The following is a 27569-nucleotide window of genomic DNA, read 5'->3' as shown; positions in this document are numbered from 1 at the left end:
GTTATCTAGTGGCCGATGGTAGTTATTTAGTTAAAATATTAGAGTGTTCAGCCTTCAGCGTCCACAGTACCAAACATTTATTTTATTAATAAGATAACATAGAGATGTGTCAATGTATGGTTATATGATTAATTTTAATTTTAAATAATTATTATATATAACACGATGATTATCTATATTGTATTCGAATAAAATATTAATAAAAATATTGAGGTGTCATTTATTTTTTGTCGGACTTTGATAAGCTTTGGATGATTTCTTCGATGTGTTCATCTACCCGTTTGTTCCGAATTGCGATAATTTGTTTAAGTTTTTCTATTCGAAACTTATTCTATTTAATATATTTAACAGAAACGTTATACATTTAATTATCAACATTTAAAATGTACTTATTTATATTTACCTCTTTATAAAAAAATTTTTCTTCCGATGAAGCTTCGTGTTTGCTTTCACTTGATTCACCAATTGAACCTCCTCCGCCAAATTCACCGCTTCCCACATCAATACTTTTGTACCGGCTGAATCTATACAAGTATACGACATACATAACATGACAAATAAACACAAATTACAAACATATACAATATACATATTCAATAAAAGAAAATAATGGTTATATTATACAATTTACACACAAATAAATTATGATCTCATACTCGTACAAATAAAAGCATAACAAAAATCCGAATTTTCCTTTTAAACGCTAAACATATGTTTACACATAATTTATAGTGTAACAATACGAATCTTAAAATTTTAATCGCTTAATATCTACATTACATATTAAATATTGGTAGGTTATATTTTATCTAACTATATAAATGTGAAATGTATAATATATAGATAGGTTAGGTACTTAGAAAAATCTTACCCCATGATTGTCGATGTATTTTTTGTGTACAAGTACAAACACTTGTTAGTTTTTCTTAAAAAGTCATTCATATTAACTGATGATTTTTTTGCTTACAAACATGTGTGCATACAAGAGTACAGGACATATAATGCGTAACTATATGTTTACAAGAACAAACTAGCTGGTAAAACAGATATATATATTATATAATATGAATAACAGTTTTACATACTACCTATCTATATCATTAATATATCATTAACTTAACAACACCATTATATTAGTATTAATTTTCTCATTAGTGCACATTATTTACCTAGGTTGTATCCATATCAATAACAAAAACAAAATACATCTAACCGACCATCTCTATGTTTTAAATATAAAATAACATATATTTTATGGAAATAAACGTACAAACAAATATAACGCACAGTAATTAAAACTAATGACTTCTGAATAAATAAATAAAAAGGTAATAATACTATAATAGTCCCGATTAGATTACTGTTATGGATGTGTTAAATTTTAGTTCATTTATACACTTTATTTCAGCATAGGTAGGTACCTACGAAAAACGATTTTGAGCGGAAACGATGTTTCAGGTTTCATTAAAAACAAGACAATTTCCAATCTGTACACATAATAGAACAATAATCAAATTTTATCATTATTAGCACTGTCATAGTTATGATTTTGTTTTTGAGGGAGAGGGTTGAATAATTTATTAAGTAGGTACATTTTGTGTGCGTCGCTTCGGCTGTAATAGACAATACATGGCATGAATTAGTAATTACACGATGAGAAAATCACCTTTGGCGCAATTAGGGGGTGCAAAAACGTCTTTTTTAAAAGGTCTTTCGCACCCCAAGCTCAAATTAATCACCACTTGATTTTTTTAGGTCTACGTCTAACTATTATTATATGGTACCTATAGTGAAATATCACCGATGTAAAGTTTTTAAATAATAAATGTTTATTAAAAAAAATGTTGGTCATAACTGTGATTTAAGTCATAATATTAAATATTAATTCGTTATAATTAATCAAAGACTCTATCAAAGGGATGGCAAGACCTTTTACTTGCCTAGTTAAGTTAAAAAAAAAGATTTCCAAAATGACAATAAGTATTATAAACGTCGTTTTAAAAACTGTTTTCGATCCCTTTCCTAGTTAAGATAAATAATATTGAAATTTTTTTTTGACAAATATGTTATTCGACGGTTCCGTAATCTATCTAGATTAGTTTTGGGGTTCGCTCGGAAATCCTACCACCAGAAAATTCACTTAAAGTAAAATTTGTACTAATAAAGCCATCAACAGGTCGCCACCACCTAAATTGAAAAAAAGTAATATTTTCCAATTTGTTTTCTATCAACGTATAGATCGCTGTTTAAAGAAATAGTATAGCGCAATTTGAGGCGTCAAAATAAGCTCTTTCTTTGTAAAAATCTAAGTAGCATGGACGTCGTTTTAAAAACTGTTTTCAATTCCTTAATAATATTGTCTATTATTTATATTTTTACTTTAAATAAAGTGGTTGTTTCAATTAGAAATATTATTTATAAAAATTAAGATTTGTTTTAAAAAAAAAATTATTAGATATATTATATTTTGATATTTCTCAAATATGCGACCCGTTGATTGAATATTCATGGTTATTTGTATTTTCTAATACATTTTTTAAGTGGGTGAGTCCTCAGAATTTTCCCCAGCAATACATATTTATTTGAAGATATAGCCACTGCCTATATAAAATAAATAAATAATAAGTCTTTTTATCGGTTCTGGTGGACAACTCGCTGATCTAAAATCTAAATGCCGTCAAATATTACCGTTTTATCGTTACATCGTGGAATGAAAATGTACTGTGAAATTCACTAAGAAATCCATCCACTGCAAAAACAAGTAAAATATAATATATGAAAATGGCCTGCAACAGCGATCACCGCACGTGCGTGAAGTTGGCCCCCCGACATTGTCAGGTCGACTCCGAACCAATGCTAATATTTAGTAAGTCATTTAAGTAACTATGTATTTGTAACACACTTTTCGCAGAATTAGTAACTCCTCACTTTGGGTGCTATAAAAATTTGGCGTTGGTCCGGAGTCGATCAGACAATGTTGGGGGCCAACTTCACACATAAATCGCCAGAACCCAAGATCAAAAATAAAACCAACATTTTCAAAATTGTTTTTTTGCAAAAATCTAGCTTACCGGTGTCGTAAACTTTATAGCTTGATAGCCTAAGCCAATTAGAGAATGTTAATGTTCTGACATATTGTGGTCTCAACTTTTCGTCATTACTGTGATAATTAATAACAGTACCTTTGTACCTATGACCTATACTCAGTAAAGTATACTGTATACATCAATACATGTATCACATATTCAAGTATTGAATGAAATATATTTTAATTTGTTTACTGTTACATTTGATCTGCGCATTACGAATTCACCAATCACGGTGTACCTTCATGGCTTACATTATATTATATAAAATATATTTTTAAACATCAGCTCCCCTACATCGCGCTGTGCATGTTATATTATTGTTATTACTTATTTGTTATCTATCTCTGTACTGACTGCTGATATAAACATAAATGTAAACAATATTATCACAGAATAATATTATTCTGAGATATTATCATAGACCTATAAACTAATGGACAGCGCATAGAGAGAGAGGTCAGGGGTACGGTATAGAGTAAAAGAGAAAAGAGAACGTCTGGGAAATACAGTATTAGTTTCCATAGACGTATGACCCCCTTTATGTTCTTCCTCTCTTTTCTCTCTTCGTTCTTTCTGCTTTCTTTCTTCTTTCTCTCTCTTATATGTTTCCCGTGCATTGATGGCAGGGTGGAGTGGAAGCGCTGTCCATTGGTTTATGGGTCTATGGATATTATCTTATAATCTGTGATAATAATATTATGTAAATTGTTATCTATCGACAAACGCAATCACAGTATAATCAGTATATTTCTGATTTGAGTCCTATTCCTTGCCTATTGTAAGTTGTATAAGCCTAATGTCTATTAGAATTTTTAAATAAGACTTAAGAATTAAGACTATTGAGTATTTAAGTATTATACAGGAATCAATATTAATTATTAATAGCATGCTCCATGTAACTATGTAATTAGTTACCTATAATAGTATCTACCTATTATAGTAGTGTTATAGTATGTAAATTGTAAGTTTAAGCTGGTATATAGGATTACAGACTTTTACAGTATTTACTGTAAATACTTATTTTAGTAAGTTACTTTTTTAAGTCTGTGGCATATTATATAAAATCAGTAAGTTACTACCTTTATAGTTTTTACTTTTATCTTTAATGGCTATGGAATTGTGCCCTGTGTTCCATTGTAAATTCAGTACCTAATAGATAAAATAATGTAATGTTTAAATATTAAATTGGCAGTCAATAATTTAAATTTCAATGTCTATATAGGTATTTCAAAGTTCAATTAAACAGTGATATCCAACTCAAATAAATAATGCTCAAACACAACATATGATTTTTATTACCAAATCATTTTTATAAAAGATAATTATTTCAGTTATATATAAGTGATAAAAGTTCAATTATCTATAAAATAATGTACATCAGCACATCCCTCTTCCATTATGTTGAATATTTTATTATCCACGATGTAGAGAAGATAATATTGTGATATTATCTATATAATCATACTATGCACAATTGTTTCTATATAATTCTATAAAATGCTATAACCATTCATTTTTTAATATACCTACTACCTATATTACTATACATAACAGGTACTGTATTAATTTATTATTATTAATAAAATATAAAATATGCTTAATAGTATTACCACAGAATAGATGAAATTCTGTTGTACAGGCATAGAATAAAATATGTAATTTGTCCTGTAGTATATCCAGTATAGACTATAGGCATTAATATAAGATGAATAATTAATTTCTAATTTAAACTTTATTGTTTTTTAACAGTTACCCTTCGACTTGAACTGTGATTGTGAATATTTGTGTAGAAAAGTGTTTATACCTGCATGACTACATCTTACTTCTATCATGTATGAAGTGCACGTTCTTTTTGTAGGCTATTGTCGGCCAACAGAAGGTGGCATGTTGGCCAATTGTACCTGTACATTGGTCAAAGGTCCTAAAAACATTATTGTTGACACTATGACTCCATGGGATGGTAAAAATTTAATAAATGCTATTGAACAACATGGAATCGGATGTGATGATATTGATTATGTAATTAGTACTCATGGCCACTCTGATCATGTGGGTAACAATAACTTATTTTTGAATGCCAAGCATCTGGTGGGCCGATGTATTAGTTACAAACAGATGTACTATGACGACAGTACATTTTTCAACAGCGATGGTGTGTATGAAATTGATGAGAATATTCGAGTTATCTCAACCCCTGGACATACACTGACGGACGTATCTGTTATCGTTCAAACAACCAAAGCATCAATCGGAATCGTAGGCGATTTGTTTGAAAGTGAAGACGATATAATGGATGAATCCATTTGGTTAAATGCTGGTAGTGAAAATCCAGATTCACAAAAAAAATATAGAAAAGCTATTATGGAACAGGTGGATTGGATTATACCTGGTCATGGTGCTATGTTTTCTACCAGGAAATACAAGTAAACAATTATTATAAAATGTTTAAAAATAGAAATAATTTTAAAACTTAAGTTTATTTGATACCTCCAAATTTTAATGTATTATAATTATATTATCTTCATCTATACAACTACCTATACCACAGAATATTATTATTATATTATATTATTCTGTAACTATGCAATAGACAATTGAAAGTAATTGTTAACGATTGTGATGAGATAATTATTAGTACTTACAAAATACGATTACCAATAAACAATTATTCAAGTACTTGTTCAATTTTTATGGATTTAAATGTATTGGTAATTTTAAAAATATTCTAGTTTTTGGTATATTATTATATATCAGGTTAGGTTAATACAGTATACAATCTTTTCACAATAAATATTTTTGTACTTATATTGACACTAACTGTCATATTTCACACAGAAATATCAACTAACTATGTAAGTATAACTTTTCAATAAAAATATCTGTGTCTTAACTATGTTATAACTTTTAAGTAATAACAGCAAATTGTATTTGAGTGTAGATGCCTACACTGTATTAAATTTATGATATGTTTTTAATATACTGTGCCTATATTTTATACATGATAAATAATAGGATTGAATGTATAGGTTTTTGTGTTTTAGAACATCAATCAATTATAATCATAAAATATTTAAATGTTTTGGTATTTTTTCTTTGATTCTGGTTTCAAAAGTACAGTAGACTTTGTTAAACACTGTGAACAACACTTAGGATAATTTTTATCAGAACGGAATGGTTGGCATGTATGATTAGGCAATTTACATGAAGTACACGGTTCACATCTGCAACAAAAAAATATTACAAGTTATATTAATTCTTCAGAGGTTTATATTTTTTTATTTTTAGTATGACTTACTCCATAGTTTTGATTGTTGGGGTCTTTGAGTCCTTTTGCCTCGAACAAATTCGTTTTTCACATCTTCCCACTGGATACCAAATGGAGTCTACCTTGTAGGCTAATTTAGTTTCCTCGTCATAACATTTTGTAACTGAAATATTAGTTTTAAAATAATACATAATTTGTATTCAGATAATAGTTACCTACTTGTACACCAATGTAATTAACAAACTATATTTTTGTAAAAAATACTTATTGGCTATTATGCATAACTTGTATTGATTGTATTTTAGATTCTGAACGGAGCGATAAAAGTATAGATTTTACTATGATGTGTTTTTTTTTTAAGTCTCATCAACTTTTAGTACAGTAAAAATGATTAGATTTTCTTCAACAGCATCTTTTCTGCATTTCCGATAGGAAAGTGAATATAGTTGGTACTTTGGGGGATCAAAAGTTAAAAAAGTGGGTAAGTGGATGTCGCTCTGCTGTTCGGTAGGTTACAAGTGGGTCACTGTAATGGATGGTGTTAAATTTGAATTCAATGATAAAATATCTTTGTATAAGAAAAACGATTCTGAGTGAAAACGGTCAGTCAGCCTATGATATTACTAGACGTATATTTGATGATATTATTATGAATAAAGTAATTTATATATTTAACTATTTACATGGAACCTTGTTTTAAATTTTAAATCCTTAACTATAAAAGTTGAACATTTTATAAATTTTTAACTACAAAATAATTTTTATTTTTTAAATTTGATAAATTTTGTCAAAATTTGAACTTTAAATGCTTATAAAAAAAAATTGTGTCTATGTATTTTTAATATTTTTCAACTGCTATTGTAACAATATATTAGGAGCCTTGCATTAAATTTTCACGCTTTTTTACCCAACAAATAAAATTTTATTTATGAAAAAAAAACTAAAAAAATTGAAAACTGACAATGTCCGTAAACAGCCCAAGTCGAGTCAAAATATTTTCAAAATTTTACGGTGTATAGAAAATGTTAATATGTATAAATGTTCAGTAAAATTTTCATGTATCTACAGTTATTTGTTTTTGAATAACAATAAAATAACAAAACCGCTACATGAGAAATCGAATGAATATCCAATATTGTAAAAATATTATTTTTCTGTAATTTTCTTTTGTTCCCAATTTTTTTGTAAATCATATTCTATAAAACACAGAACAAAACAAAAATACATCATTGTAAACCAATACATTTATCGCACCACAGCCCACACTTCAACACAAACGCTTATTATTTATTGATAAATTAATTAAAGAACTTTAAAAAATCTATTGGTTCCTTATATATAGTTATATAGAGTTATTATTCCGTCACAAATACTATCTAAATTCTCAAGAGGTAAAATAATATTATACAGATGATTCTTTTAAATATAGTATTATATACATTAATTTTCTCGAAAAGTAATATTTAACGTTTTTGAAAATATTTTTTTTAAAAATTTAAAGTTATTTTAAGTCTCATACTTTTTTCAATGATAGCACTCAGGCACCCTGCACTCATATTTAATTTCATATTGCAAAACAAAATATTTTTCTTAGGTACCTATACAATATTGTATTATACACATTAGAAAACGATAAAAATAATAGTAAAAACTAAAAGATATAATTTTTTCTCATTAATTTCGTTTTGAAATTACATCCAATTAGGTAGGTAAATAAAAAACAATGTTGCACTAGCGTTAAAATTATTCAAGAAAATGAATATTTATCTTCAATAGTGCTACGTTGTATTTATATAGATATATAAATAGCGTTAGTCGAATTCTTGTCTCAAAATAGACCCTATTTTATGCATAGATAAAGATTAATGAGGCCTTTGGTTTTATTAAGGCGTAATGTTATATCAGGCCACCAAAATGGTAATTCGTAGAATATTCCTAGTAACATTATTCACAAGTAGGTATCAAATGAAATCAATAATTCATCAATGTAGGTATGCAAATACCGTGGTTTCGCTTATAGACTGCTAACCACAATAGGTCGTAGTAATTGGACTGATTCTCTGATTATAATTAATTACCTATAATATAATTAATGAATTATAGACTTTAGCTTTGTATTTGCATGGGTACCTATTATGATTAGCTTATCATACCTATACATTAGTCGAAAACAAGAAAAAAATTAACATTTTAATAAAAATGTTAGGCTATATTGGCCCAAGTACGCGGTACACCATACATCGATATAAATTATGAATAGGTGCCTGCCTAATATCAAACATGCGTATTACAAACAAATATTTAAATTGGTAGGTATAAATATTGTAGCCATTATACCTAGGTATATAGGTAAATTAATAAAAACAATAAACGAATGAAATTTTCCGTTCACTTACTCAAATTGGATTCTTTAATTTCTTCGTTTCCGAATCCCTCGGCTTGCAGCACGTTCTCCTTATCGCTGTAGAAGTCTGGAGCCGCTGTGGACAGAGAGCACAACGCGGCCATTGACAAGACGATGGTTAGTTTCGACATGATTGAATGGTCTGATGTGTGGATGACAAAAGAAAACAAAATAATAAGGAATACGTATTCCTATGTAATTTATGACAATAAACAATAGAACGCAATTCGTGAGTGCGAAGGACGTAACTAATGCGCGTATAGATAATAATTTTAAAATACGGAGACCGAGACCCACGATAACCTCAACGGCTAACCTTTTGGTCTTTGGTTATCGATTGTAATATTATAATAATTTATTTACCTATACACAGTGTATTGCACGTAGGTACCACATACAGGTATAATATAAGTACCTAACCATTAACATGCGTAGTTGCAGTTACCTAGGTACCCAATATACCGCTTACATATACCTATTTGTGTAAATAGTAAAGGAAATGATTGTGTATTTGTGTCCCATTGTCTTGAAAATAATAAATAAATCGTCGATCGTTGTACACATTTCAGTTCGCCGATTGGGTTTTGGCGCGCATATTTTATACCTATCATATTACCTATTATAATATATTGTACCAGTACCCGCTTAGCTACAGCTATAAACCCAACTTTTTGAAAAACCTCCTCAAACACGCCTAAAACCTATATAGGTTTAAGTACTTTACGATTATAATATGCGAAGAGTTATTCGTTTTTGAATTGACGAGTTTGTTGATACGCGCTACACTGCTGCAGCGCAGCAAATGTACAAAGGATCTGATTTATGAAGATCTTTACCCGTCGTCGGTCTTATATAGGCCGCGGCGTGTTATGGGCCGAAACGAAAACCAATTTTCGTTCTGTAGTCGGAAGACGGGCGGCGGCGCCTGACCGGAATAATTAAATTCGCACAAGGCTGCTAATGTAATATGCTATTCGTTTTTTTTTTTTTTTTGTTCCCGGTCATTAAAATCCACGACGGCGGTAAGTTAACTTCTCTCGATTCATTTAATTTTAATTTTAATTTTTTTCCACCATCGTATATATGTATATGATTTTAGGTCGCTTATTTGATAGCCACGCGTGTGGACGTTTGTGTTACGCGTATGATTAATTCGCCAGATATTCATATGCGTCATTATATAATTTCCTAAAATATTTCTATAACCTATATACTTTTTTTTTTTTAAGAACACCGCGCTTGTTTGGTTTTTTCTCTAACCTATATCCTATACTTATATTTTACGACGATAAATAGATACTTGAACAATGCGCGAAGCGAAATAAAGGTAGGTATATCCGCAGTGACTGCATTAAGCGATTCATTTATTGATACAATATTATGAACTATCGTTCTCTGGCTTTAAGCAAAATGTTATAGTACCTATACACGTTTGGAAATTAGTAAATGGCCTTTGATCCTGAACGATTTGACATCAGACTGTCAAAAAAAAAAAATTAGGTTAGCGGTAAAAGAACACGCATGATGAAACAAATGTTAAATATATCTACAGGATGATTTAAAACAAAATTTCTTATTAAAATAATTTGAATAGAAAATAATTGGCCTACTTAAACCAATACTTTTGTTTTTGCATATTTGCATATTATTGTGATTTTAAATAAAATATGGCATTATTATAGAGTAGGTGCCTATTTGTGCAGTGTACAAAATATTACATATTCGCAATACCTACATCTCAATCTAAGACAGTAAGACATATTTGTCATGATGGCGATGATTAATTTTTAAATGTACCTATATAGGTATAGGTATCGTGATTGTTTTGAAAAACAGATACTTACTCATAATTATTTAGGACTAGATATTTTTAGGGAAATTAATTAGGTAGGTATTTTATAAAAATATTAGAAAAAAAAATAATACGCTGGAACGTTTGAACCTCTATACAAAGATTAATGTAATCAATTTATTCCCTGGCTGTTAAATTATATCCAAGTGATTATAGTTCAATTTTTTATAATATACATAACATGTATTCAAATGTCTTGTTGATTAAATATAAAATACAATAATATTTATACACCACCTATTTTTTTAATAGTCGAAAATGAATCCTTAATATTTTATAATTATTTTTAGTAGTAGACATTCGAAACACCCTGTATACATTTTTAATACACTCCCTTCTGCTTAAGCTCGCAGATGTTTTAATAATTTTATAAGAACTCATTTAACAAAAAAAAAATCCACACTTCAGACATTCGGGCGTTTGTCATTCGATGTTCAAAATAGTCGTAGATGAATACATGTGATGTTGGTATAATTTTTTTTGAGTTGTTTAAGTTAATTTTGCCATTATGGCTACTTCGTGTTTTTTGTGTGTATTCTTGATTTGTATAGCTGTATCCCACGGTTATCATTCTAATATTGATTTTAAATCCAAGGTAAAATTTAGAAATTTTTTATTGTATTGGTATTTTAAATATACCTACCTAATACCTATTTATGTAGTTTTATATAAAATGCATGTATATAAGTATATTATAGTATATAAGAATGTATCTTATGTAATAACATCAACAATGCATATTTACCAGAAAATATTTAAATTTATATTTAACTATTATAGACTATAGTATTATAATATAAAGATTGATAAAAAATCATATTTAGATTTAATAATACCGATACGCTTATTATATTAATTTTTAGTTTGTCATTTAAATTTTAAACAAACGGCATAAATACTTAAGCACATAGCGATAGGTTTGTACATAACTTACTTCTTTGAATGTAGGTATGCCGATATCTTAATAATTATAGGTACTTATACCATTCGTACTATTTTTTTTCACAAGTTATCTACCTATTGTATCGAAATCCCAATAATATACTCTACGTATGTTCCGTATTTATTTCTATTAAATATCTACCTACAGGACCGTATTACCGCATAGGCCCATGACATTTTCAAAATAGCTATTTGAAGCTCCATATATTGTGGAGAAACAGTCTAGAAATTGAGGAAGTTATTATTATTTTCCTGTAAAACGTAATCTTATAAGTTAAATATTTAATGGAACTATTATTACTACTTATAACTTGGTAAACTATGAATAGTTATCCATCAATTAATTTATAATTATGGCTTTTAAGTATAATAATGAGATACCTGCCCACCAAAATACAAAACACGCTTACGAAGTTGAGTTCATGAACTCTGCAGATTTAACAGTACTACCTAACCTTACTTTATTTAAGTGTTAAACATATAAATTATTATGATTAATATTAAAAAGATGTCAGCGCACTATGTGTTTTCTCTCTCTGGCCCACGCGCAACATAGACAAAACGCATTAACGCAGAATTATTTTTTCTATGTTTGAGTAAAATTACCCATTACAAAAAAGATCGTGAGTAATATTTTTGAGGGAATGACATCTCCATTTTATATTTTATTGTTATTTGACTTTGTATTCGATTTTTAAAATAAACAAAAAAATGTTGTAAATTTAAATTATGTTTAAATTGTTTTGAGACAGTATTTAGACAAATCAATATGTCATTCCCTCAAAAATATTATTCTCTTTATTTTTTGTAATGTGTGATTTTACTCTAAGATTACTTAAAAACATAGAAAAAATGATTCTGCTTAAATGCGTTTCGTATATGTAGCGCGTGGGCCAGAGACAGAAAACAAATAATGCACCGACATCCTCTTAACAAAAAAGTTTAATTTTTAATATATTTTTTTTCATAAAAAGTTATCAGGCTGTACTTTTTTCAGAATGGTTCAATGTTAAATAAAAGTACAAATGATATTGGTACATCCTCGGCAATCTCCAATACAGAATTTTTCGATAAGGAAAAAGTAAGTTAACATATAGTTTTTTCCAAGGGCGTTCGGAAGAACTTGTCAAGGAGGGGGGAATATTGTCATTTTTAAATTTTTTGTTTCACTACCTATCCGATTAGTGATAAGGCAGGTTAGTGACTATTGTTAGTGACATGTTTCCTTTCATATAGGTAGGGAATGTAAAAATTATTTATGAATTATAATATATAGTTAGATAAAATTTAATTTTACAACATTAATTTATAAGTAATTTTTAATTAGGTTACAAATGTATTTTTTTTAATAAATAAATCGTTACCATTGTTTTGATAATGTTGGGTTATTTATAAAATTAAATGTTTCTAGCTTATTCAGTCATTGATACCACAAACTTTAAACTATTGTATACAATCTATGAACATCTAAATTTTTTATAAAAAAGAGTAAAAACTTGGTTGACACTACACTTGGCCCCATCAATTATAGGTATCTATATGTTATACAAAATAAATCGATAAAAGCATCGTCCACAGTTCTGATATTCATAATCGAGTGTAATAAAAATCACTCGGTGAAAAGGGTTTTTATTTTTAGTCTTTAAAAAATGTATATTACCTAATAAATAATGATTAAGGCTTTGATATCGATGTAGGTACTCGTACTTTATATTGTTTTCGAATCTATACGCAATGCTCGTTTTAAAACATATACATTGCATGTATTTTTGAATTTTTAAGATTTTTTGAATTTTTACATGATTTTTCTATAAAAATTTAAAAAACTATAACTATGTATTAGTAAATAAATATATGATCTGAACCTAAAAATAATAATAATAATGTTTGGAAACAATTGTTTTTCCAGGTTAAAAAAGTTCTAAATGATCAGTTCTGTCTTTAAAACTCTTTTATAATTCTTTAAAATGTATATTATATTATTATCATTTATTCCAAATTTATATTAGAATTTATATGAAAGTTATTAGAAAAAATTAATGTAGTGTATTTTTTAATTTGTAGTGCATTATTCAGAATTGTTTGGTCATACAAGCATTTTGTAGGGCTTTAAAATTCCAGCCCTAATAACGATTATGATAATTGACCCAGAATATGCACTGCCCCTACTAGCGCGTATATTATATTATTATTTGGTATCATAATTTACGAAATAGGTAACGATTTATTATGATTTCAGAAAATAACTGCACATAAAAATGAAATGACCAAAGAATGTGTTTTAAAACTAGTGGATGATCAAACAAACATTTTAAATTTTAAAAACAATTATGACCAAAATATGGAATTAACTGAAGATGAAGTAAAATAAATATATTTTTATTTAACAGTAAAAAAATAATAATAGTATTTGGTTCTATTTACTGAAATATTGTATTTTTTTTTTAATATAGATGGTTGAAATTATTGGTGAAAATTTAAGAAACTTTTGCAAAGATAAAATCATTATTTTAAATAACTTCGACAATAAGAGTTTTAGTAGATCAAAACGTTCAACAGATAAGAAACGATATCAAGGTCAAACCCAAACTCAATTTGTTAGTTTTGGTTCAAAAAATTCTAATCAAGAAACAAAAAATGGATTGGCTGAAGCTTTGTCACAACCTGATTTATCGAGGGCAACAGTCAGTAAGTGTCTGATATATTTCCAAATAAAATGTAGAAATATTATGTTTAATTAATATAAATTATATTTAAATAATTCAAGCCAAGTATTTATAAATAAATTTGAAAACTGCAAGTTTTCATCCAACACATTTATCGCAAATTGTTGTAAATACTTTACTGCAAAAATACTTTCTATTGGTTTCTAGTTGGTAGTAGGTAGTAGCATTGATCATTAATCATTATGTATAATCAATGGTAGTAGGTACCTATTAGTTATTTACTAGACCTCTAAAACGTGGAGTGCTATAATATTTCATATTTTAAAAACATAAATATTAAGGTTTAAAAGGTAAAATCACTATAATAATGATAGACCTAAACAACAAGGGGTGCTAAAGACCCTTTTTCACCCCTCCTCATAGTTGCGGCAATGTAAGTGGGTAAAACTCTCGCCTGTTATTAGCCATAACCGTTTTCCGCCATAGGTTATATTCCGATATCCGCAAAAAAAAAATTAATAAATTATTTAAGATATTTTTTGAGAACACTTATTAATATCAGTTATATCCCGCCATATTATTATATAAATAATTCAAGACAAATAAGAATACCTACATTCAAAACACATTCGTGGGCATTTAGCTAGGTTCGAGTTTGTTAAACAAATATCTTTTTCATATCTTAATTAATATTCAATGTGTTAAAATATGTTTGAATTTTTGTCTTTTAATGAAGTTTTAATTTTTATAATTTAATGTATTATTTGGACGAGAAACTTGTGATCTTTCTAATTAAACCTACTATTTGTTTAATTTTATATGCATTTAATATTTTAATATGATCAATGTGTCGTCTGTAATACAAGGCGCGTACATTACTATTTGAAGGATTAAGGTTTAGGGATTCTCAAAAAATACCTCAAATTATTTATTAATTTTGTTTGGCGGAAATCGGAATATAACCTTTGGTGGAAAACGGTCATGGTGATAACGGACGAAGGTCATTTTGACGGAAAACGGGAACCCCCATGTAGGTACTATAGCCTATATCTAGGCTATAGGTACTTAATATCTATTATCGACATCTAAACTTAGATGCTAGTTCTGTTAATTAAAAAAAAAAAAATAGTAGGTACTATTACTATGCAGTATAACGTAGAGTCTACTAAGTCTACATGCTATGGATCCATATACATTTTCTAAAATACATAGGTACCTGGTACATACTACTACATATGTAGAATATATATATATAGTCTGAATTAAATTAAATAATTCTAATAAAATCTCATTAATACGAGTCGTGTTTGCTTAATAAATTGCTTTATACGGTGGGCACGAATTAAATAAAGAAAAAACTGTAAAAAGGTTCATTAACATACAAAATATTTAGGTACATAATTTTTCATGTATATAATAATATTTTTAGGTGGTTTAAATGGTATGGGACAAGCTCAAAGTCAGTCAAGCTTTGGTGAATGTGATGAATGTTCTGGGCAGGATTATAGAACGCATTCAACACACGTGGACAATCCTCATCTGGGAAATTTTCCATCGCTTCGACCTATAAATTCTGTTCCTCAAAATGAAAATTCAAGACCATATAGTGTATCAAATACAAATAGGCAGGCACCAGGCTTACAAAATGAAGAAAATCAAAGAGAACATTCTATTAATGGACAATATCCAGATACATATCCAGGATCAGGAACAAACAATACATTACCAGGAAACCAATATCAAGGTTATGGTAGAACTCCGTCTATCGATGGTCAATATACAAGTTCGGAAACAAACAATAAATTACCGGGTAACCGAAATCAAGGATCTGGTATCAATCCGTCTATCGTCAGTCAATATCCGGGTTTAGGAACAAACAATAATATACCGGGAAATCGAGATCATGGATATGGTAACGTACCGTATTTTTATGATCAATATCCAGGTAAAAACCAAGGTTCAGAATCAAATAATACTAAAGAACTGGGTAATATAGACTCGGGACGTGTATATAGTTCTGCAAACGAACAGAATCCAAATTTAGCTAATACGAATTCACCTGAATCCAAAAAAACTGTAAACAATGATGCTGTTTACCCAAACACATATTCCATTAATTCTAGTCCATTAAATCCCAGTAGCTGGGACTATCCAAATAAAATCGATACTAACAATCCTAATGTAGATCAGCAAATAAATCAGTCAGGCTTTCCCAATATTCCTTCAGGGTTAGGTCATGGAATATTGACTCCACATAACACACCTAATTCCGAATGGACGCGTCCTAGTTACAATCCACAAGTTCCAGTAACTACTTCAATAGGACATCAAAATAAACCATCAAATTATCCATCTATCCCTATACATAACTATCAACAACAAATGCCAAATGTTTTAGGTCAATTATCACCAAAAAAGCCTATTTCAAGTGATACGAACTCACAAAACGAGCAAGGGATTAAAAACGAAGCTGCTGGAACTATACACAATGGATATCCGTTGTCTTCAAATATACACGGAGGCCAAGGTTATACCACACTGAATTTACCTTCGCTATGCAATTTCTTATACCAGACATGTCTTAATGCATTGTCAAATAATAAAAGAGTAAATGAATTTCAAATAACTAATTCACAAAATAACGAAAGAATTCCAAACGAGGGAAAACAAGTTGGTATTACACAGGTACCTATCACCCAACAGCAAGGTTACCCTTTATATGGAGGAGAAAATAATCAAAATCAAATACAGCCTAGTTATGGACTACCTCAAGATACATTAGGATCAGGCGTGCCTAGTGTACAACATCCTGGATACACTCCATCTGGTGGAAATCTAAATCCAATTCAACATAGCTATGGCCAGCCTCAAGGTACATTAGGCTCCGGAGGGTCTGGTTTTCAACGACATGGGTATGTTCCATCGGGTGGAAATGTATATCAAATGGAACCTAATTATGGCGAACCTCAAGGTACATTAGGCTCGGAAGGGCCTGGTTTTCAACAACCTGGATACGTTCCATCAGGTGGAAATATAAATCACATTCAACCTAGCTATGGCCAACCTCAAGGTTCATTAGGCTCTGGAGGGCTTGGTTTTCAGCAACCTGAGTATAATCCATCAGGTGGAAATATAAATCAAATTCAACCTAGTTATTACCAACCTCAAGGTACATTAGGCTCTGGAGGGTCTAGTGTTCAGCAATCTGGAAATGTTCCATCTGGTGGAAATATAAATCAAATTCAACCTCAAGGTACGCTAGGCTCCGGAGGATCTGGTTTTCAACAACCTGGGTACGTTTCATGGGGTGGAAATGCAAATCAAATGGAACCTAATTATGGCCAACCTCAAGGTACATTAGGCTCTGGAGGGCCTGGTTTTCAACAATCTGGATACGTTGCATCTGGTGGAAATATAAATCAAATGCAACCTAATTTTGGTCAACCTCAAGGTACATTAGGCTCTGGAGGGTCTGGTGTTCAGCAATCTGGAAATGTTCCATCTGGTGGAAATATAAATCAAATTCAACCTCAAGGTACATTAGGTTCCGGAGGGTCTGGTTTTCAACGACCGAGTTACGTTCCATCTGGTGGAAATATAAATCAAATGCAACCTAATTTTGGTCAACCTCAAGGTACATTAGGCTCAGGAGGGATTGGTGTCCAGCAACCTGAAAATGTTCCATCAGGTGGAAATATAAATCAAATTCAACCTCAAGGTACATTAGGCTCTAGAGGGTCTGGTGTTCAGCAATCTAGAAATGTTCCATCTGGTGGAAATATAAATCAAATTCAACCTCAAGGTACATTAGGCTCCGGAGGGACTGGTGTCCAGCAACCTGGATACGCTTCATCGGGTGGAAATATAAATCAAATGCAACCTAATTTTGGTCAACCTCAAGGTACATTAGGCTCTGGGGGGACTGGTGTCCAGCAACCTGGATACGCTTCAACGGGTGGAAATATAAATCCAATTCAACCTAGTTATGGCCAACCTCGAGGTACATTAGGCTCTGGTAGGCTTGGTTTTCAGCAACCTGGATACAATCCATCAGGTGGAAATATAAATCAAATTCAACCTAGTTATGGCCAACCTGAAGGTACATTAGGCTCCGGAGGGACTGGTGTCCAGCAACCTGGATACGCTTCATCGGGTGGAAATATAAATCAAATGCAACCTAATTTTGGTCAACCTCAAGGTACATTAGGCTCTGGGGGGACTGGAGTCCAGCAACCTGGATACGCTTCAACGGGTGGAAATATAAATCCAATTCAACCTAATTATGGCCAACCTCGAGGTACATTAGGCTCCGGAGGGTCTGGTTTTCAACGACCTGGGTACGTTCCATCTGGTGGAAATATAAATCAAATGCAACCTAGTTATGGCCAACCTCAAGGTACATTAGGCTCTGGAGGGTCTGGTGTTCAGCAATCTGGAAATGTTCCATCTGGTGGAAATATAAATCAAATGCAACCTCAAGGTACATTAGGCTCTGGAAGGTCTGGTTTTCAACGACCTGGATACGATCCATCTGGTGGAAATATAAATCAAATGCAACCTAGTTATGGCCAACCTCAAGGTACATTAGGCTCTGGAGGGCTTGGTTTTCAGCAACCTGGATACAATCCATCAGGTGGAAATATAAATCAAATGCAACCTATTTATGGCCAACCTCAAGGTACATTAGGATCTGGAGGGTCTGGTGTTCAGCAATCTGGAAATGTTCCATCTGGTGGAAATATAAATCAAATTCAACCTCAAGGTACATTAGGTTCCGGAGGGTCTGGTTTTCAACGACCGGGTTACGTTCCATCTGGTGGAAATATAAATCAAATGCAACCTAATTTTGTTCAACCTCAAGGTACATTAGGCTCAAGAGGGACTGGTGTCCAGCAACCTGAAAATGTTCCATCAAGTGGAAATATAAATCAAATTCAACCTCAAGGTATATTTGGCTCCGGAGGGTCTGGTTTTCAACGACCTGATTACGTTCCATCTGGTGGAAATATAAATCAAATGCAACCTAATTTTGGTCAACCTCAAGGTACATTAGGCTCAGGAGGGACTGGTGTCCAGCAACCTGAAAATGTTCCATCAGGTGGAAATTTAAATCAAATTCAATCTCAAGGTACATTAGGCTCTGGAGGGTCTGGTGTTCAGCAATCTGGAAATGTTCCATCTGGTGGAAATATAAATCAAATTCAACCTGGTTATGGACAACCTCAAGGTACATTAGGCTCTGGAGGGCTTGGTTTTCAGCAACCTGGATACAATCCATCAGGTGGAAATATAAATCAAATTCAACCTAGTTATGGCCAACCTCAAGGTACATTTGGCTCTGGAGGGTCTGGTGTTCAGCAATCTGGAAATGTTCCATCTGGTGGAAATATAAATCAAATTCAACCTACTTATGATCAGCCTCAAGATACATTAGGTTCTAGTGGGACTGGTGTCCAGCAACCTGGATATTCACCACCTGGAGAACCTAACCGAAATGGTCTTTCAAGTGTTCAATCACCTTTAGATGGAAAAAGAGTACCTCAAAGTTATCCTGGATCGTATGGTGATAACAGTTTTAGAGGTCCATCTCTTAAGCCAGGATCAGAAATGGAAAATATTAATCCATCACCAAACCCAATAATCGGTGGTCAGTTTGGAACTGATATATCATCTGGAGGTTCTGTGACTCCTATTGACACTGAAGGAGGAGATGCACAATCAATGACTAATGTAGATGTTGATGGCCAAGAAACTAGAGCGTCGGCTTCAGCTCAAGGAAAGTCCAAAACAGGTATGAGCCAGACTCAAGTATCTGGATCATATTTAGGAACAGGAACATTTTCTGCTCAAGCTCAAACAAGCGATAGCGATAAAGGAGCTCAAAGCCAAATTGTAAGTAATACAAATGGTACAACAAGTACAGCTCAAGGAAAAGGTGGAAGGGGACAAGCACAATCCCAAGTTCTTTATAATGCAGATAATGGCATTGCCCTAGGTGAAGCACAAAGCTCAGGAATTAATTATGGGACAAACACTCAATTGCAAGCTGGTATAAAAGGAGGAGTGGCAGATGCACAATCAACTGGCCCAGGAAGTACTTCCAGCCAGGCTCAAATAGGTTTCTTACCACATGAGTCCAACAACAGCACTAATCAAAAGTCATTATTTAAAGGTAGTGGTTCAACTTCAGCTCAAGGTGGATCATATAGTGGTCAATCGCAAAGTCAACTGTATGGGTCATATAAGCATGGAATTTCATACAACGGTGCTGCTCAAGCAAGTACTGGTAAAAAACTTCAAAACTTACCAAAATTAAATTTGGCTGATGCCAAGTTAAAAATTGGGCAACTCGAAAGATCTAATAATGAAGTTAAAAATCAAACTAATGCACTCCCAAACTTACAGCCTATTCCAATTGTATTACGATCTCAAAATCAAGTAGAAAATTCCAATGTTGATAACCAAAAACAGCAAAATATATCTTCAACACAGACTCCATCTATTTTACCACAAGAATCGTCTAAGAATATCGATGTTTATCCTGAATACGAAGATAATGATGAATATGATGAAGATAGTGATGAAACTGTAAATACAAAATCAGTACAAACAAAAAAAGAAACAATCCCAAATCAAGAGCAAAATATTATTTTGAAATTAGATGACAAACATGATGCCCAAATTACTCGTGATTCTGATAGTCAGCTGAAATCTGGACAAGTATTAGATGCTGGTCAAGTTATACCAGGGACTAACGGTACTAAAATACCAAATGGATTTAGAGGAAGGGTAGCTTCAGTAGCTGGAGACCATACCGAAGCTAAAGCAATTCCGGGAGGTCAAGCTCAAACTCAAACTGTATTCTTAACACCCGGAGTAGGTAGTTTAACTGTGGTAGACAAAACAAAATTAAGAGCGCAGTTAAATAAAGAATCATATGTTAAGCCAATTAAAAGTTTCAAAACTGAAATTAATGGAGGAATAGGCAAATTTAAACCAGATGAAAAGAATGTTCAGTATTTTACTAAATCATCAACTTGTGGTTACTTTTCATTTTCGTGTAACTATGTAAATGGAGCAAAAGATGGGCCTAAGATATGTAAGCCAAATCCACCACCTTTCCCATGCCAGAAAACTAATAATTAATGATTATAACAAATATTAGAATAATATTTTTTTTTTATAAAACAATTATTTATATTTTAGTTAAGTTAATTGAGTACAAAATTGTATACTAATTAAACCTAACTTTGTACTATGAAATATAGAAGTTCTATTAAAGTAACATTTATTATTTTATATACTAATTTAGCTACTATTATCGTTTTGCACATGATTATTGCTATATAAAAGAAAATTCACAAATACTAAATGTATTAATACATAATAAGTCAATAAAAAAATGGAAAATGAAAATGTCTTATGTGTTTGAAGAATACAAAACAAGTATAAAATATAAGTTATTAAATAAAATATTAAATATAGATTTAGTGAATGTGTTTTGATTTTATGGTAAGATCATAGAAAAGGTATTTTCTATATATATATATATACAAAATAAAAATAAAAATTATAAATTAAATATTTGACACATAATTAGAACTAACTTGTATTCTTACAATGTATTAATTATATTAATTGACTGATAAGTAATAATATATTACACAAGAAGCAAAATATTTTAGTAGTTTTTTCACCAATAATAAGTAACAAACATTAATGCAGGTCTATTAGTTGAAATTCAGTCTTCATCACTATGACTTGAATCATCTGAAGATACTCGACTTGTTAAACGTGTCAATCTTAAAAAAAGAAAAAACTTAATAAATCACGACCAAAATCTTTGTTTCGACCAAAATATGTAATTGTATTCTTACTTTATGTTCTATGAACTCAAAAGCAGCATTTTTAAAGTAAAAAAATAATGTTATTAATTTAAATTATATTGAACAGAATAGTCACATACTGTGCATTTTAACATGGCATAATATTATATACAATATGCATTGAACATTTTTAGTACACAAACTTGTGGGGGGCTCCACAACCCCACAGGACTGTTTTTAATATAATATAGTTTACTATATAATTATATATCAACGTGAGGCGGCCAATAGAGTATTTAATTATACTGACCCCGCATACAAAAGTATATTACCAGTCTACAAGCACTCAGTGTCTTATTTACAATTTATCAACAAAAAATATCAATAACTCAACTACCTATGGATGATATTTTCTCATAGTAGTAATACATGGTGTTCCGACTGCTGTGACATAGTTACTGGCCCCTGTAACAGTAGTGTTTCACGCCTATCGGCCTATTGGGCTTATGGATTTTATATCAGAACGTGCATAGACACAAGTATATGTAGTATGAGTACGTCAGTATCTATGATAATATGAATATATGATAATATATCATTTTTATTATATTATAGCGATAGATATTGTATTTATTATCTATAGCCGTAGTAGTAAGGTTACAAATGTGAGCATAGATAGATAAGTATAAACTATTTTTTTTGTAGTAAAATGATTGTAAGCTACCGTTCATGCTAGGATGTATTAATATATTAATGTAATTTTTCAGATTAATTAAAGAACTCATTAAAGAAATATGAATGAATATTTTGGGATTTATCCAATGTACTTGGACATGTTATGAAAACTACTTAAAGTTGTTAAATAAAAAAAATATCAAATATACAGCTCAGTTACTAAAATTATTTTTTGACTATTATAAAAAAACGTGTGTTAGATAGTTGTTAATATTAACATTTAATAATTATTATTATTAAAACATTAAATACCACATAGGTATTGGATTGTTATTGAATTGGTTATAAATATAAGTTAAAATTACATTAATTTTATCATTTGGATTTTAATCTAAATTGTATAATTAAATATGTAGGTGATATCTAAAATGATAATTAATTGTTTATGAGCAAGTCCTCACCTTATATTTTGATGTATTAATTCGGCCTGTAAGCTATCAAGCTTTTCTTGCAAGTCTTCGTTTAATCTTTGAAGTTTCCTGAAAAAGCAATAATTTTTAAGCAAATATTTTTTTAGATAATTTAATTTTTTAAATATTAATGTATACATTTTTTGGTTACAAATAAGAGACTTTAAAGATAGGTAACTTTTTGATGATGAAATTCCCAAAAACTTAATATGCTGATTTACACCAATCTAATATTAAATATTGGAAAGGAATTATTTTAGTTTAATATTAATGAAAGATAATGATTGATATTATTGATAATTAAATTACATAATCAGTCGTAATTTGAGCCTTGACCGTCAATGCTTGATGAGTAATCGCGATGGCGAGACTGGTGACACTACTGTAGTAATATAGCATGCACATATGTATGCAATTATATTTGAGTGTGAACTAACATTATTGTCAGTTGTCAAGATATCAGGGAGTATTATTACTAGGGTTCGGATTTGAAGGCAAATGCCTTTCTTTTATTAATCATAATAGAAAAATAATTTTTATACAAAAATGTGTTTCACTTAATTTCTTAGACGATGGGTGCATTTTTTTTTTTTGCCTTTTGTACTTATAAATTACGTTTGTGTTTAATTTTCAGTTGATTTTATAATTTTATACACAGCTTACGTATTATCGCTACAAATGGGTTTTATTCTTTGCAATATTCAAGTATTAATTGGTATGGCCATAAAATTACCCGTACACCTATTTAAAGATTAAGATATGTTCGTAATGCGTAGATTTTCTTTTTCCATTTATAAAAATAATTTAAGCCCGAACCGTAACTGTTTTTCTGAAGACAGCTTGTCAAAATACGTGGTAGTCAATTTTTTTTTTAATACAAACTAGTTTATTTTGCAATTAATTAACTGGTATAACTCAAGTAAGTTAATTTTTAATATTGTTTTTAAATAATTCTTAGGACAAACCTGGTTAAAGAAAAAGGTAATCTATTTATACAAAATAGCATAAACTTAAACTTGTGTGCATTTGAAAGTGTTTGAAAAATGTTAACTATTTTATTTTGTAGTATATTTATGAATTGCCTTTTTATATAAAGTAAATGCATTTTTTTACTGATTATATTGCCTTCAAATCCGAACCCTAATTATTACTGTCCGTGTCTGATAGAAAAGGGTCTGTATAGAAAGTTAAAAATACATTGGAATACCAAGGTATCTTTGAATCATTTCGTTCATTGAGAAGTATTTGTTATAATATTATACAGTTGATAGTTAAGTCAGATTGACAGTGATTTAATCAATCTGCATAGTATTATCACTTATCAGTATCACATTATTTTATAAAATAGACAATTATTTTAATTTAACTTGTCTAATTATTTGTATAATTACATATTGTAATTATACCTTAAGTACCAAGTAGAAGTAATTTTAACAAAGCTTATATATTATTTATATATTTTAGCACAAATATTAAATAAGACTTACTTTATAGTATTAGAAGCAGTATCATAATCTTCTTCTGTAGTAGCTAATTCTCTTTTTAATTCCTCTACTCGGCTTCTCAAACGTTTGACTTCATTCTCATATTGCTCACCACGTCTCACTAAATGCGCTGACTCAGCACTTTGGTCAACACACACTTTCTTTTGTTTGGATAGAATGTGTTTTAAATTGGCTAACTCCTGAAAAATAGTTATAGAAATATTATTAACCATATTATTTTTATATTATGAGTCTATAAACAAAAAAAAAACATACAATATTTTTATCAGCCAACTCTTCTTGCAATAATCTATACTTTGTGTCTGATGATGATTCAGGTTTACTCTGTTTCTGCAATTTATCTAGTGTGTCGTTCAGTTCAGATTTTAATTGCTTATTGATTCTTTCTAAGTTCATCATTTCACTTTCAAGTTGTTCTCTTTTGCTCCATTCAATTTCATTTTCAGATTGTAAGTGTTCTAGCTAAGACCCATGATAATAATAATAACAATTATTTATAAATTATAATTTTGTCAGCAAATAATTTATGAATTACCTGTATTCTTAAGTCTTCCAAACGTTTGTTAGTAATAACCTGATTGTCTTGACAAGTTTGACATTCTGATTTAACACTATCTGTACCTGACAACTGACTGTGCAAATTGTTTAAATCTTGTTGAGTGCTTTCCAACAGATTTTCTAAATTCTTCTCAAGTGTATCGGCTACTTCATCAGATATGGTTTTATTAGGAGTTGGTGATTTAATGGGAGAAGTTGTTTGATTGAACATTTCAACAGCATGTTTGGGAACAGCCTCTTGTAAAACATATTCTTCAATACCAGAGTCACTCACAATCGATGGCTGAGGTATAGATGATGAACTACAGCAAGTATCTGGATCAGAAATACCATTTTCCAATGCATCAACCAGTTGAGAATCCCATTGTCCTATAAAAAAATAATATTTAAAACTAAATAAATTTGGACATTTATATTCAGAAAATATACCTGCATGTTTTAATAGAATCAGATTGACTTTTTCTAATTCTTTGCGCAAACATTCATTCTGTTGTTCGAGATTTTGCTTTTCCCTTTTAATATTACTGTTTTCTTTTAGTACATGTTCTAAATTATCTTTGAGCATTTTAGCTTCTTCTCGAGCTTTGTTTCTTTCATTTCTCACCTATAAATAACAATGAAAAAAATTAGAATACTTACTAATCTCTTTCATAAAGTTACATTTTACCTTGCTCCATTTTTCACGCCAGTTAGCAGTACAATCAGACCACCATCGCATTGTTTTCTCCATTTGTGTTGCCCGTGCCCTGGCTTCATCTAATTCACGCTGACGCATTGACTCTCTTGTATCCCAATCGGATGCTGTAGCTGAAGCAACAACACCGCCAGCCTCACTTGCGGCCATTTTAACAGCCTAAACAATTTTTGAATGATTATAAAATTAAAATGCATTGATAAATACATTATGGATAAGTCAATGATATAAGTAATATAAAATTAAACTTGCCATGATATTAAAATACTTAATTAATGTTTTTGGTTCAGAAACACCAAATATGCAGGACTTAAAATAGACATTGGGTTTCTTCACATCACAATTATATTAAGTAAACTGTCAGCCATCAATAAGAAAGACGTTGACTGTGGAAGCAACGGGAAAATTAAAATATTACAATACCTACCTATTATTTAAGTATTCACGTAGATTTAGTAGATATTACTTGTCTGTTGACTATCGTCATCAACTATCAAATATCAATAATCAATCTAACTTATTCTTATCAACTGAACGTCTGAACCCTTATCAAGCTTAATATCATGCACTTATCGAATTTTAAAATTTATTCTGGTTTTTGGGCCAAATTTGAGGCATTAATATTTAATTCCATTTTAGATCATAAACACACGGACAAATATATACTTTTATCTAGTTATTTTTAAAAAATTATTTTAACACAACAACAAAAAAAACATTAGATAATCTCCATTATCCAATTACACCAAAATGTTGAGGACGAAAAAAATCACATTAACGAAATAAAAAAACAAATTTTCTTTTTTTTTTGGTACCTACCTAATAGACAATTCTATTGAATGTTACAGTTCATCTGTTCTCGAACAGAAATCATTGACATTTTACACGGACATTGATTATTATCTCCGTCTTACAAGTGCGTAACATAGCAAAAATTACGCTCAGCAGATCACGTTTAACTCAGTTAGTTTAAAAATTAGAGTGAGTGACCTCTTATAAAATTTAAAGGCAAGATTATTATCTAGAGCATCTGATAGGGTTTTTTTATTATACTTTAATTTTAAAGCGAGTTATGAGTATTTTGAGAGTAATATTAAAATACTCATAACTCGCTTTAAAATTAAAGTATAATAAAAAAACCCTATCAGATGCTCTAGATAATAATCTTGCCTTTAAATTTTATAAGAGGTCAATTCACTTTAATTTTTAAATGAACGGAGCTAAACGTGCTGAGTGTTAAATTTGCTATGTTATACGTACTTGTAAGACGGAGACAACAAAATTAATGTCCGTGTAACGTCTTCTTAAGAAATACGGTTTGTTAATTTATTATCTAAATGTTGTGTTGAATATGATAACAAAAAAAAGAACAAATAAAATCGTTCATATTCCTCTAAAAAAAGAACGAAATTCCAATATGTTCCTTCACACGATAAAGGAACTACGTTCTAGTTAAGTTCCTGAAAATTGAACGAAATCACTAATCGCTAGAACTCGGTGGCGGATCCAGAGCTTAATTTTGGGAGGGGCATGGGGGGGTAAAAGTACAAAAAGTTCCAAAATTGGCTAAAAACAGTGTAAAACAAAGTAAAACTACGGTGATTGGGGGGGGGGGGGCAAATG

General features: G+C 30.4%; 5 protein-coding genes across 11 annotated transcripts; 2 read left to right on the top strand and 3 right to left on the bottom strand.

The window, feature by feature from the left end:
* Positions 1-214: 214 nt before the first annotated feature.
* LOC132944326 (uncharacterized) lies at positions 215-1005 on the bottom strand. Its single transcript, XM_061013609.1, has 3 exons — positions 872-1005; positions 404-524; positions 215-331 (listed from the first exon to the last, which is right to left on the bottom strand). Exons 1-3 carry the CDS (start codon positions 940-942, stop codon positions 221-223), a joined length of 303 nt encoding a protein of 100 aa, XP_060869592.1. The 5' UTR covers positions 943-1005; the 3' UTR covers positions 215-220.
* Positions 1006-4182: 3177 nt separating this feature from the next.
* Positions 4183-5769, top strand: LOC132945986 (metallo-beta-lactamase domain-containing protein 1). Its single transcript, XM_061015851.1, has 2 exons — positions 4183-4643; positions 4839-5769. Exon 2 carries the CDS (start codon positions 4920-4922, stop codon positions 5514-5516), a length of 597 nt encoding a protein of 198 aa, XP_060871834.1. The 5' UTR covers positions 4183-4643; positions 4839-4919; the 3' UTR covers positions 5517-5769.
* Positions 5387-21637, top strand: LOC132945979 (uncharacterized PE-PGRS family protein PE_PGRS54-like). Of its 3 annotated transcripts, XM_061015839.1 has the most exons (6): positions 10982-11205; positions 12550-12633; positions 13792-13914; positions 14006-14240; positions 15648-18692; positions 18777-21637. In XM_061015839.1, the coding sequence occupies exons 1-6, from the start codon at positions 11119-11121 to the stop codon at positions 21362-21364; spliced, it is 6162 nt and encodes a 2053-aa protein (XP_060871822.1). In that variant the 5' UTR covers positions 10982-11118; the 3' UTR covers positions 21365-21637. The 3 variants fall into 3 exon arrangements, with proteins under 3 accessions (XP_060871823.1, XP_060871822.1, XP_060871821.1); XM_061015840.1 differs by lacking the exon at positions 10982-11205 and adding an exon at positions 5387-5512 and having other exon boundaries at positions 15648-21637; XM_061015838.1 differs by having other exon boundaries at positions 10983-11205; positions 15648-21637.
* Positions 6157-9022, bottom strand: LOC132945987 (uncharacterized). The gene is made up of 3 exons (XM_061015852.1): positions 8751-9022; positions 6385-6517; positions 6157-6310 (listed from the first exon to the last, which is right to left on the bottom strand). The coding sequence occupies exons 1-3, from the start codon at positions 8887-8889 to the stop codon at positions 6160-6162; spliced, it is 423 nt and encodes a 140-aa protein (XP_060871835.1). The 5' UTR covers positions 8890-9022; the 3' UTR covers positions 6157-6159.
* Positions 21607-26933, bottom strand: LOC132945983 (coiled-coil domain-containing protein 102A). Of its 5 annotated transcripts, XM_061015848.1 has the most exons (9): positions 26199-26561; positions 25920-26105; positions 25682-25856; positions 25230-25621; positions 24950-25156; positions 24677-24873; positions 23181-23258; positions 22096-22110; positions 21609-22020 (listed from the first exon to the last, which is right to left on the bottom strand). In XM_061015848.1, the coding sequence occupies exons 1-8, from the start codon at positions 26199-26201 to the stop codon at positions 22104-22106; spliced, it is 1245 nt and encodes a 414-aa protein (XP_060871831.1). In that variant the 5' UTR covers positions 26202-26561; the 3' UTR covers positions 21609-22020; positions 22096-22103. The 5 variants fall into 5 exon arrangements, 4 of the variants coding, with proteins under 4 accessions (XP_060871830.1, XP_060871829.1, XP_060871831.1 ...); XM_061015847.1 differs by lacking the exons at positions 22096-22110; positions 26199-26561 and adding an exon at positions 26766-26933 and having other exon boundaries at positions 21607-22020; XM_061015846.1 differs by lacking the exon at positions 22096-22110 and having other exon boundaries at positions 21607-22020; positions 26374-26562.
* Between the last annotated feature and the right edge of the window lie 636 nt (positions 26934-27569).

The sequence above is a fragment of the Metopolophium dirhodum genome, chromosome 5, assembly GCF_019925205.1.
Source record: "Metopolophium dirhodum isolate CAU chromosome 5, ASM1992520v1, whole genome shotgun sequence".
Classification (NCBI taxonomy): Eukaryota; Metazoa; Arthropoda; class Insecta; order Hemiptera; family Aphididae; genus Metopolophium; species Metopolophium dirhodum.
The sequence above is the reverse complement of the archived record's forward strand: the minus strand, read 5'-3'. Positions and strand labels throughout refer to the sequence as shown.